Raw genomic sequence first — 12,325 nt, 5'->3', positions numbered from 1 at the left:
TTACAAAATTCTCAGCACTTGGAATTTTTTTATAATAGACTTTTATTCCTGCACGTAATAATTATGAATTACAAAAACAAATTGTTTGGTTTCAAATCTCGGTCCATTTTATAATTTATACGGAATACCTTATCTCCATGAATATGATACGTTTAATGATTAGGGTCTAGATCGGGGACTAAATAGAACCTTTATTTGCATCTGAGTACCTACATAGCAAACACTACGTTTGTATATATGTATATATACATTGTTTATTTAAAATAGCATTCACAATTTATCACAGTTAGCCTTATCTTTATATCACGAGAACAATATAAGGAATTATGTGTAATTTCCTTTGATGTTTGTGAAGCTTTATTATGTACAGTAAAATCATAATAACAAACTAAGAATTGTCCCACGGCTTTGCTTGAGAATATGTTACAAACATTCATAGTTACTTTTTTATTACAACTAAGACATTAGCAAAAAGGTTATAAATAGTTTTGTTATTATAATAATCTGACCAAGTGGCTTCTATTTCGTTTTGGTCTTTGATTTCCTAATTCACGACACACACTACTGACGACGTCCAAGTATAGATCGATATATCGGCATCGAATTAATAAAATATATATAGTGAGTACCCTTCATAATAATAACTATAATATTTTCATTTTGTCGTATTTCATACTCTAATGAAGTTACTTGGCAAATGAGACATAACATCTTATGTCTCAAGGAGACGAGCGCAGTTGTAGTCCGCTCAGAATTTTTGGGTTTTTCACGATTCCTGAGCGGCACTACACTGTAATGGGCTGGGCGTGTCAATTACCATCAGCTGAACGTCCTGCGCGTCTCATCCCTTATTGTCTTAAAAAAAGTACAGATTCATTGTTACAAGGAATATGCGAGGCCCAACTACAATAATTAGCGATCAAGTACTGCAGTTGTCGTCACTCGTGTCAATCAAAGAACCATTCATCACAATTGAACACTGCTGCTAAATTGCCGACAGTACTGCAGTGTTATACAGGGCGAAAATTATTGATCAATGCATTTAACCTTAACAACACCACATTTATTGAATATTGTTATGAATATATGGGACGAGACAAGCAGGACGTTCAGCTGATGGTAATCGATACGCCTTGCGCATTACAATGCAGTGCCGCTCAGGATTCTCAAAAAACCCAAAAATTCTGAGCGGCACTACAACTGCGCTCGTCACCTTGAGACATAAGATGTTAAGCCTCATTTGCCGAGTAATTTCACAAGTACGACGCCCTTCAGATCGAAACACAGTAATGCTAAAACATTACTGCTTCACGGCGTAAGCGCCGATGTGGTACCTATAATCTAGTCGGATCCGGTGCAAAAGAGCTTTTTGGTACGTTTTATGATGACTAGTTGGTAAGTTAAACGGATAAAGCGTTACAAACAAACCAACTGGACACAGAAAGTCTCGAACGTGAGAGTACGTCAGCGCGTCGGCAGTTACTGCAAACCTGGTAGTTACTGCATACAATCAAGAAGAGAAAAGTGTAATATTTGGGGCACATCTTGAGACACGAGAGATACCAACTGCTCCAACTTATATTGATTGGCAAAGCAGAGGGCAAACGACGCGCTGGAAGAAGAAAACAGTCCTGGTTGCGTAAAATCCGGCAATAGACGAAAATCGCCAGCCTAGAAAAACTATTTCGCTTGGCACAAGAAGAAGAAGAAGAAACAAACCAACAAGCAAACTCACAATTGTTTTTAAAATAATAGTTTGACAAACATCCTGTATACACGCTGTTTGATTTAGATGTTGATATATATCTTCACAATGATATATATAGATATACTGCCAAGCAAAGTGGTAATACATCGCTAAATTCGTGTTAGAAGCTGATCAAACAGCGGAGTCTTAGTCAGCGATCTATAGAGCAAACAAACAAAAATATTTTTATTTCGTAGGTAAATTGCATTACATTAAAAAAGACATATTTCAATGGAATTTTTTTTTCTTACAGCTCGTTCGGAAGGCAGGTTTCCTTAGAGAAGAACGAGCAAGAAACTCTAAGGTTGCTCTTTTCAAAACTGAATGATAATACAGATTCTTATTTTCAAATTAATTTTACAAATCATTTCAATTACAATATATGCAAAGTGATGCAACAAAATACACAAACGTCAATTACTAAATGCCTTACACGAGTAAGTAAAAAAAAAAATGTAAATTAATAAGTAAACTTAGTTATAGTTATTGAGTACGTACTTAAAGTATAATACAGTTGATTCATCAATTCACACATACCGTATAGACATTTGACAGCTGAAATTAAGCTGAACTTAAGCTAACACAACCCAATGCATAATAAGGCTGCTATCCCAAGAAATCGCCAAACTAATAGCTAGTGAAATAACTGGGAAAATGTGACTTAACATCTTATATCTCAAGGTGACGAGAGCAATTGTAGTGCCGCTCTGAATTTTTGGATGTTTCAAGAACCCTGAGCAGCACTAAACGTCCTGTTCGTCTTGAAATTGAAACCATTTTTTAACAGCTTATATAAAGTATTTAAAAAAATGTATATATATATATATATATACATTAAAACAATGGCCTTCTTGCACGAGTGAGGTAACTTAGTTCCGCTCGATCCCTCAAGGCCATTGGCTCGGTCCCAAGCCTTAAGTTCGCGTTAACTAAGCTAAGTTCCATTAGGTACGGAATCCCATAAAGATATTTACTGGGTGATAATGATCACCTATCTTCAAAATAAGCCGTTATTATTTAGGCTTATAAACGATAAAAAACGTGGCATATCAGTGTAAATTGGTTGAAAAATAGCAACTTATTAAAATTGCAGTTTACTTTAAGATATGAAGTCGCATAGGTCGCTATAATAAAACAATAAAGATTATGTTTATAGTTGTACAGTCCGGGAGATTCAAACAATAATTATCTTAAGTGATAGTATAATATTGTTGTTATTAAATTGTAAACTTTTTGCTACCTATATACATATAATGTTGATAAAGCTATCATAAAACGGCGTAGAAAAAACTTGAATATAATAAACAAAACTGATTTAAAAACTTATCAGATACATTACAGAAATGTTTTGCAATAATAACGATTCAATTGCACATTATTATAATAATTTATAAAAACTTACAATGATTTCTCAGCAATGGCAATGGTATACGCAATACCGTTGCCATCACTGAGAACATTGCTGTTGGCAACGTCAGCCGTGACCGGAATCCCCACTAAAATATTAGATACATCTCATTCCGTCAAATAAGTGCGAAATAACGATGGCTGGTCTATGCGTTAATTAGTGAACGGGTGCTGCTTGTGGTGCCAGGTCGACCTATGTTAAGGCGACATGTTATGGTTAATTCATTGTATTTGTTGGATGTTATTACTAATAGTGACAGTAATCACGACCATGAAATAAATAATTTATATTAGTTAAACACGACTCATATAATTGATGCAGCACCTTACAAACTAATTTGTTATGTATATTACAGCCATTGTAATATACGCTATTTTCTTATAATTTTTTTACGAAAGCGTCCTAACATAGAAGTAGGATAATTAGGTATATCCAGAAGGGCAGACAGTATGGACCTCCATTTGCCACGTTTCGAGTAAAGTACCTTGACCTCTTCCAATAGCAGTCATTTCCTTGGTTTTCTTGAACTGGTCTTATCATTTCTATCAATATTTAGTCTGTCAGTTTATGCTTAAGTCTAGTAGGCGAAGAATGTGCGAGAGACAAATACCATAAACTTATTATACTTGCGTAATAGACTAAAACTCTCATCATTACGACGAGACTAAATAAAAATGTTCATGTGTGCTAGTTTTACAGATATGTTAGTGAGTTAGTGATGTGTGTAGTATTTTATTTGAGGTCAATCCCTATAAAAGTATAAAACATATTGATAAACGGCGTCATATTCACGTATACAATATTTCATTATGTACCACATATATAATATTAAGAGTGTTTACTGCTTAAAAAAATGTAATATTTAGTATTTTTAACCGACTTTAATAAAGGAGTAGGTTCTCAATTCGTCAGTATGTTCTTTTTTTATGTTTGTCACCTCAAAACTTTCGACTGGGTGAGCCGAATCTGATAATTCTTTTTTTATTTGAAAACTGGTGCTTCTCAAATCTTCAATCTAATTAATTAATCTAATTCTAGTTACGATTATTGTAATTTTTGGAGTCGGTGTCATACAAGACAGGTTTTTGACTACATACATATAGTTATAGGTGAGATGTGCTTGAGTTGTGAGGAGGCGAGAGCGAGTCGCGGCGGAAGGACACCGTCTCCAAAAATGACAATAATCATAAGTAGAATTAGATTAATTAATTAAATTGTATAAAAATTCGCAATTATTGAAATAGTGATATTGAAGTCGGTTGTTTTTTTGTCAAAAAATTTTTAGTGCATATGTTCTACAAAAATAAATATCACGAAAGTAGTATTGATGAATCAGTATTTACCTGCAAAATGTTTCTTTAGTTGGATTATTGCTGTAACAACACAGTCTGACAGAACACGACACCATTATATTTTTAATTAATATCCGTTAAAACACAGAACAATAACGATAAAAACACTAAAATTAAAACGCGGTCCAATTTGTCAGGAGGCTAATGGACACTAAATTGTTTCAAAACGGTTTCATGGACTTCAGCTATTCCGTCTCTTTGTCACACCTAGGTTTTTAAGTAAGTATAGTTACTTATCTTTCACACAGGGTTCGTCTATAACGGTAGTATACTAAGTTTATGATTAATACCATACCAACTGTCTGGACAATATATTCAAGGACCTCGAACTGTCGAGATAAATACACTACGCAAACTAAAATCATCTGAAATAGATCTTTTTTGTTCCAGCTTACGTAGTGTTAAGAAACATTAATATGGTTCTTATATATTATACAAGATTATTTGCAGGTCACAGAGAGCTAATATAATGATAATATAAGTGTATACTTTAAGTTAATTCAGCCCAGTACATAGTTAATGCCTTTAATTAGTTTAAGCTGTGACTATTTTGTTAAAACGTTAAAAAAGTATTTAATACCTATTTGTTGAGGCTCTTAATTGGCCCATATGTAAACATGTAGATATATGTATTTGTATTAATGGCTGTTAGCCACCCTATGAAAAAAAAATGTTATTTCCTAGAACTAAAACTACACTAACAGTAGCAGTGGAGATGAGTTCTGATGTACATCATAAGGGGGCTCTATAACCTACACTCGAGTCACAAGTCTTTGGACTGTTTGGACTTGAGCAACTCCGGTTACGTACGGGTGCAAAGCGAGCGTACAACGAGAGAGAAGGTATTCTTCTTTAATAATACAAATCAAATTTGAAAACAAAATTTATGAACGATGCGAGACTCGAACTCGCGACCCCTCGATTTCCGTGCGAGCGCTCTTACAACTGAGCCAACCGTTAGAGTGACGTTTCTTTGATAAATCTTGTATGTCTTGTTCAACTCTCAGGTTGTGGCTTCATCTACAGGATCATATTTTACAGTTGCTAACCTGCTCTACCCCAATATTTGCATATTAGGAAATCGACTTAAGATTTCGCTCTTTCAAATCTAAACAATTAAAAAATTTGAATTAACTAATGAATTTGAATTTGAATTTGTCACCCTCACTTCTTCTTTAATATTTATAATACATACCTTAATCGCTCTGGCTATATCATCTAATTGCAACGGCGGTGGAAGAAACTCTTTCTCCCAAGCGCCGATTCCATTTGCAACTCCATTGCCGTTGCTGGCACCATTGCCATTTGCAACACCATTACTGATGCCATTGCTTTTGTTGCCATTCATATAAACATGACCATTCACTCGATTTTCGACTCCCAGAACACCGTTTTCTACTACCGTTGACATGTTGTTACTGAAACAAAAATAAAATATCATTATTTTACCTTATATAATATATGGTCTTTCACCATTCTAACTACTACCACCATTCGATGCGAAATTTATCCTAGATGGTTTGTGGCTACTTATTTTTCGAATTCCAACGTTCCTTCCTTTAAAAATTCGCCCAGCGAAAGCGAAGCGGGCAGGAACGGCTAGTATATATATATTTAACTTAAGTGTATATATATATAAGGTATTCTCTTCAATATTTTGAAATTTAAGTTATAATTTCCATTTTTAGTTACTTTGTTTTAGAGCTAAAGTATGTTTAACGTTGATATTTTTTTCTGTAAAAATATTTTTAGTTTTATGAATTTTTATATTTATATTTAATCTTAATTTTCTTTTTATTTTAATTATTGTCTTGCATACTCTGAATTCCTTTCTTCAGCATGATAGTAAGTAAGATTACCAACAATCCCATGTTGGGAAATTAATCGCAAACTCTCTAAGACTAATTCCAAATGTAAAATTAAATATTAATTATTGGTTAATTAACGTGTCTGAAATTTTATTGGAATTAATTAGGGTTGCTATCAAAGCCATTAAGCAATTATAATTATAATTAATTATATTCACAGAAACTGAGGAAAAAACTTAAAAATGCCCGCATAATTTGCTATATGCAGCGTCAAAATTGAAACTATTCACTACTCCAATAGCTTACTTTTTCTCATCATATCGCTTTTCCTATTAAAAGGCCGGCTTCATCTATTCTTTTATTATATCTATAATATCTAAATAAAATAATGATCACTTAGAATAGAACATCCTGTTACACTGTTCTCTCTTTTACCACAAGAACAAAATCCATCATAGCTTTCGTATTTTATACTTTAAAGCCTGTTACACTGTTCTCTCTTTTACCACAAGAACAAAATCCATCATAGCTTTCGTATTTTATACTTTAATGTTATATTATGTTTTATTGATTTATCGAAGCTCCAGTTTGACTAATCAAAAATCAGGTACGACAAGAAGCTTTGGCTAACGAATTTATATGAAATCCTAGAAAAATCCAACTTGGACATTCAATTGAGTTTCAGCGTTTTTGTCAGACATATCGTAAAGACAGTACACACATAATATGAATAAATAATAAAATAGATATAATATATGATAGCGACACGTTGATAATATTAAATTTATGTCGCTGCGTGTGTCTGTCGTAGATAATGTATTTACACGACTACAGCGAAAATGATATATATAATATGATATAATCCAACAAAGAAAGATTGAATACCTTGGTCATATAATGCGAAATTCTAAATATGACCTGCTACAGTTCATAATATAAGAAATGATAAAAGGCAAAGGAAATACTGGCCGCAGATGAACATGAGTAGTTCAATATGAGTACAATATCACTGTATAGGGCAGCGGTGAACAAAATCCAGTTACCCTTATTGATTGCCAACCTCCGATAGGAGATGGCACTTGAAGAAGAAAATATAACACGCCTTATTTTATGCGAAGTGAAAGAGACACGCTCTTTCAATTCAGAAATGAAACGTCCATGTTTATAATTTAAATTAAATTATTTACGCAGGTGTTAGAGCCTATGAAGAGAGACGCCTGAACTGATTTTAACTAATATTACAGTTTTATTTATTATAATAACAAATCTTATAACTATAATTACATTTAATTGAAACTATCGTTACGGGGAAGTGAACCAAGTCTAACTAAGCATACTGACCGCATTTCCGCGTTGAATAGCTAGGCTTAACCGTTGACCGAAATAGCTGCCAGCGCTTGGATTTTCAGTAGCCCTATTAAGGCGCTAAGATAGCACTTTATACAATCTCCGCGCTTCTGAGCCTAACGCGCGAAATATCTCGACACCAAACGGCACAAAGATGTAAGACTCACTGAGACCGACATATTTGCGAGGTTTGCTGTCTTCGGTATTCGAAGCAGCAGCCCCAGCACCAACTAACGTTACTTTGACAGAGCCAGAGTGTCGACGCAAGTCGCGTCCCACACCAGATGCAGCGCCCTTCCCCATGCCCAAGCCACCAGCGACATTCCAACAGGAGAATTTTAAAATTACATTTTAATTAGTTACATAAATACATAAAAGTACCAAAGCCCAAAAAAATATTCAGTATTCCAAAGTTCTTTGAATTTTACATATTTTTTGCGTTTCGAACCATTATCTATGTTTCGCCTCACAACCAAATCTGATCTCCTGTGTATATTTTCATATAAATCAAGGTTCTGTTTTACATTTTTCCTTTGGTTGGATAATAGATGATTTGAATTTGGTTGTTGCTAGTCATACGATTTTCGTTTGAATAATAAAATATAATTATTTTATATTAAAGCAAAAAATGAATTTATTAACTATTATATTAGTTATTATTTAAAAACTTGTCGGACAAGTGGTTAAAACTTAGTATCTCGTAGCACCAATTATGAGGTAAAAAATATTGTGTTGGATAGAGCTTTAGTCCACGATTATAATGCTACCACTCTATTTACAAAGTAATGCACCGTTCCAGAGAAAAAAGCATTTTAACCTTAACTCCAAATTATAACATTTTAAGAGTTGAGACATTTTTATGGGGAGGAAAGAAAGGGAAACGCCTAGAATATGTTTCTGGCACTCGCCGGCCGCTGCCGCTCGTGCATTGTTTTAACTGTTCTAACATAACCTAACCTAACCAATTTTTATAAATTATAGTTAATAGACCTTTGATCCACGGTTATAAGGCTACTAATCTTATTACAAGGTAATGCACCGTTTTTTTTAGATTTCGGTACAATTATTTACTTTGAAAATTGTCGTACAAATAAATAATAGTTATTCATACGATAATCGTATGATTAAAAAAAATATCATCCGAAAATCAGATGAATAGATACTTCCTTTGAATTTATAAATGTTGGCTCATTTCCAAAGACATAACATTTTTATGAAAACCATGACCTGAATTTCCATTTAGGCTTAGGATATTGGAAGTTATAGTATTATTATGATTTACGCGAGTGTTACACATTTAAATAAAACACTTTAAAGGATTAAAACGCGTGTAGTTGTAACTTTATTTTTACATTAGATTTTTGCGTAAAAGTTACATTTTTATATTTATTTTAGTTAACCTGACCTTTCAAGACCTTTCCAGAACTCGTTTTCAGGGGGACTGCAGATGAAACACTGATCTGGAGCCCTATTACCAAAATAGAAATACGAAGTTTTCGTTGACGGATCGTACATTTTCCTATTACGAAAGTGTTTCGGATCCGAAGATCGATACGAAGTTCACGATTAGACATTTTGTCTTTCGTTACCTTATTCCCAAATTCACTTGAAATTAGCTATTTCGTAGTTTGAAATTATTACGATCGTATCTACAAATTCACTTTTGTGGTTATGTCTATGGTTCCGAATCGAAATCCATCCAGCACTATTCGGATCCGAAAAACTGTAATAGAATTTAATTCGAAGTTCGTCTTTCGTTTTTTTTTCGTTTCGGACCGAAATTTCGGCTTTCGATTTTGGCCATAGACATTGCCTCGTAGGTGGTATATGCTATAGACAGATAGTTTTTGGCAAAATTTACTGACAGTGTCCTCTTATTTTTTGGTATGTGTAGTTGTGGGTTTTCATTTCTAAGATTATTGGCATTTATTTTCTCAAAATTGATTCTTTTTGATGTCATTTTGAGGTATTATTTTTTTCTAAACTGAACAGTTTGCGCGAGAAACACTGCCAAAGTGGTAAAATGTCCCCCGCCCTGTAACTTTTTTTTAATACATCATAAATCGTTACAACGAAGTACAAGAACTTCTATAACAACAACATAAGGTACTTGCTGCTATGGAACTCTTCATGGGCGAGTCCAACTCGCACTTGGCCGATTTTTTAACTATTTGGAGGAGATAATTCTCTAAGAGTGTGTCGGAGATCATGAAAGTAATGCATATTACTGGTTGACTGTAAAATATAATTTAAAACATACTTACAAATATACTAGACTGAAATACAAGAGTACTAATATTCATGGAGTTTCTATTTGAAATATATTTCCAACTGCTTTAAATTATTTTAATGAAGAATATTTTAATGCAACTAAAAATAAAAATAAAAAATAAATATTTTTTTGTCGTCACGGCCTTATACATTTCCTTTGCTTTTAGATTATTTTAAATCGATAAAAACCAAACGAAATTATATCTGGCAAAAATTTATCTAACAAGGCTTGACGCATTATAGTCAGCCGTAATACGATAAAAATGTCTAGATATACCGACACAGGCTATGATAAAATAAAATTCCATCCTGATAAAATATTATAAGTTTGATTATCTATTATGCAAAAAATGCATGGGGGTAATACTTTAGAAACAGCAGTACAATTTGTGCAGCAATGTTCATCTGGGCAGTATCAACACACCTATTTATGCAGCAAAAAAGCATTGTACTTGTTCAGTGATTCAGGGCGCAGAACTACGTGATTGGTGTCGCATATCTTATATCTTTACCAGCAATGCTAGTCTAATATATAAAATTATTCTCATGTCGCGGTGTTTGTAGTTAAACTCCTTCGAAACGGCTTGACCGATTCTCTTGAAATTTTGAGTGCATATTGGATAGGTCTGAGAATCGGACAACATTTATTTTTCATCCCCCTAAATGTTAAGGGTGGTCCACGGCAATTTTTTTTTAATTTTTTTTTTTAATTTAAAAAATACATACAACTTCAAATTTTCACCCATCTATAATCAACAGTTACTTTTGTATCGCGATTTTAATATCGGCAATACAACGTTTGCTGGGTCAGCTATATAATATAATCTGAATCTCGGAAACGGCTCCAACGATTTTAATGAAATTGAGTATACAAATAGATTCTGGGGAGAGAAATCGTTTCAGTTAGTTTAGATTTATCCGTTTTTTAATGAGAAACAGCTACAATAACATTAGAATATAAAGGTAAATTTCGCCACTATAACCAAGACTATAATAGCTCTAGACTAGACTATAAAGATGGGATTGGGTGATCTGGAAAGTAGAAGACACCGGTTCCTATCCAGATGTCCTATTAGTTTTTTTTGTTCCAGTTTTGTGCATTCTTAAGAATTCGAGCAAGGCTCGGTCGTCCAGGTATGGTTAAGTGATACGTGATGTTTTGTTGATTATCTTTGCCGGCCACGCTTCATCAACGTTTATTAAGGTCCTGCATCATAGCCACATAAGGTACTGCACCCTTGCCCAACGCGCTTGACCAAAGTGTAGAGCGTGGCTAGCAATTTGTGCCAAACGCTCGCCGCCAACCGCACAGTGGCGGCATTTATACACGAGTCAAAGGATAATTCGCGCGCACATTTGGAGTTCGGAAGGCGTTTTTGAATAATAATATCGACATGTTTTTATGAAAATAAGGGACGAGACGAGCAGGACGTTCAGCTGATGCTAATTGATACGCCCTACCCATTACAATGCAGTACCGCACAGGATTCTTAAAGAACCCCAATAATTCTGAACAGCACTACAATTGCGCTCGTCACCTTAAGACATAAGATGTTAAGTCTCATTTGCCCAGTAATTTAATGAAATTCTGAAAAAAGAATGAAAAAATAAAAGAAAATTAGACTTTATAATATGTGTCTATCGAATTAAGAAACTTAAATTCGAACTTTGTCTTCGAAAAAAGAAGCCAAAATGTACAATGCAGCTTGGCGTTATAAATGAATAGTAGCTCAATATTCAGTTCCGGATTCAATATCAGGTTCTAATTCCACAGAAGACACAAGTAATTTAAACTTTAAATTATCTTGTCGTATTATTTACCTTACACTATAAGGATAATCATCCACGTGTCTATACCAGGGCTGCCAAGCGTAATTACAATTTTAAATTATAGTTGAATAATATTTTTTTATGGAATAGGAGGACAAACGAGCGTACGGATCACCTGGTGTTAAGTGATCACATCACTTTCAACACCAGAGGAATCACAGGAGCGTTGCGGGCCTTTAAGGAGGGTATACGCGCTTTTTATGAAGGTACTCATGTCGTATCGTCCCGGAAACACCGCATATGGAAGTTCATTCCAAAGCTTTGCAGTACGTCGAAGAAAGCTTCTTGAAAACCGCACTGTGGAGGACCGCCACACATCCAGATGGTGGGGATGATATCCTAACTTGTGGCGTGTCATGCGAATGTGGAATTCGGCGGCAGGAATCAGGTTATACACCTCATCGTAACACTCCCTGTGATAAATTCGGTAGAAGACACACAATGATCAATTGTTAAATAATGATAATTTAATTAGTTTTTATTATTAATTATATTATATTTTATTTAAATTTAATAAAATATAGTGTAATATTAATAATAATATTTGAACGCGAGCAACGAG

The 12,325-nt window shown here is 34.0% G+C and overlaps 1 protein-coding gene across 1 annotated transcript in view; it reads right to left on the bottom strand.

Moving 5' to 3' along the window:
* LOC126974776 (hexokinase HKDC1-like) overlaps nt 1–12,325 on the bottom strand; it is a 60,642-nt gene that overhangs the window by 14,288 nt on the left and 34,029 nt on the right. The window contains exon 2 of the mRNA XM_050822447.1: nt 5,703–5,925. Coding sequence (XP_050678404.1) covers nt 5,703–5,918 — 216 coding nt within the window. The 5' untranslated portion in view covers nt 5,919–5,925. The remainder of the gene's footprint in view (nt 1–5,702; nt 5,926–12,325) is intronic.

The sequence above is a fragment of the Leptidea sinapis genome, chromosome 33, assembly GCF_905404315.1.
Source record: "Leptidea sinapis chromosome 33, ilLepSina1.1, whole genome shotgun sequence".
Taxonomy (NCBI): Eukaryota; Metazoa; Arthropoda; class Insecta; order Lepidoptera; family Pieridae; genus Leptidea; species Leptidea sinapis.
This window is presented reverse-complemented; position numbering and strand designations above follow the sequence as displayed.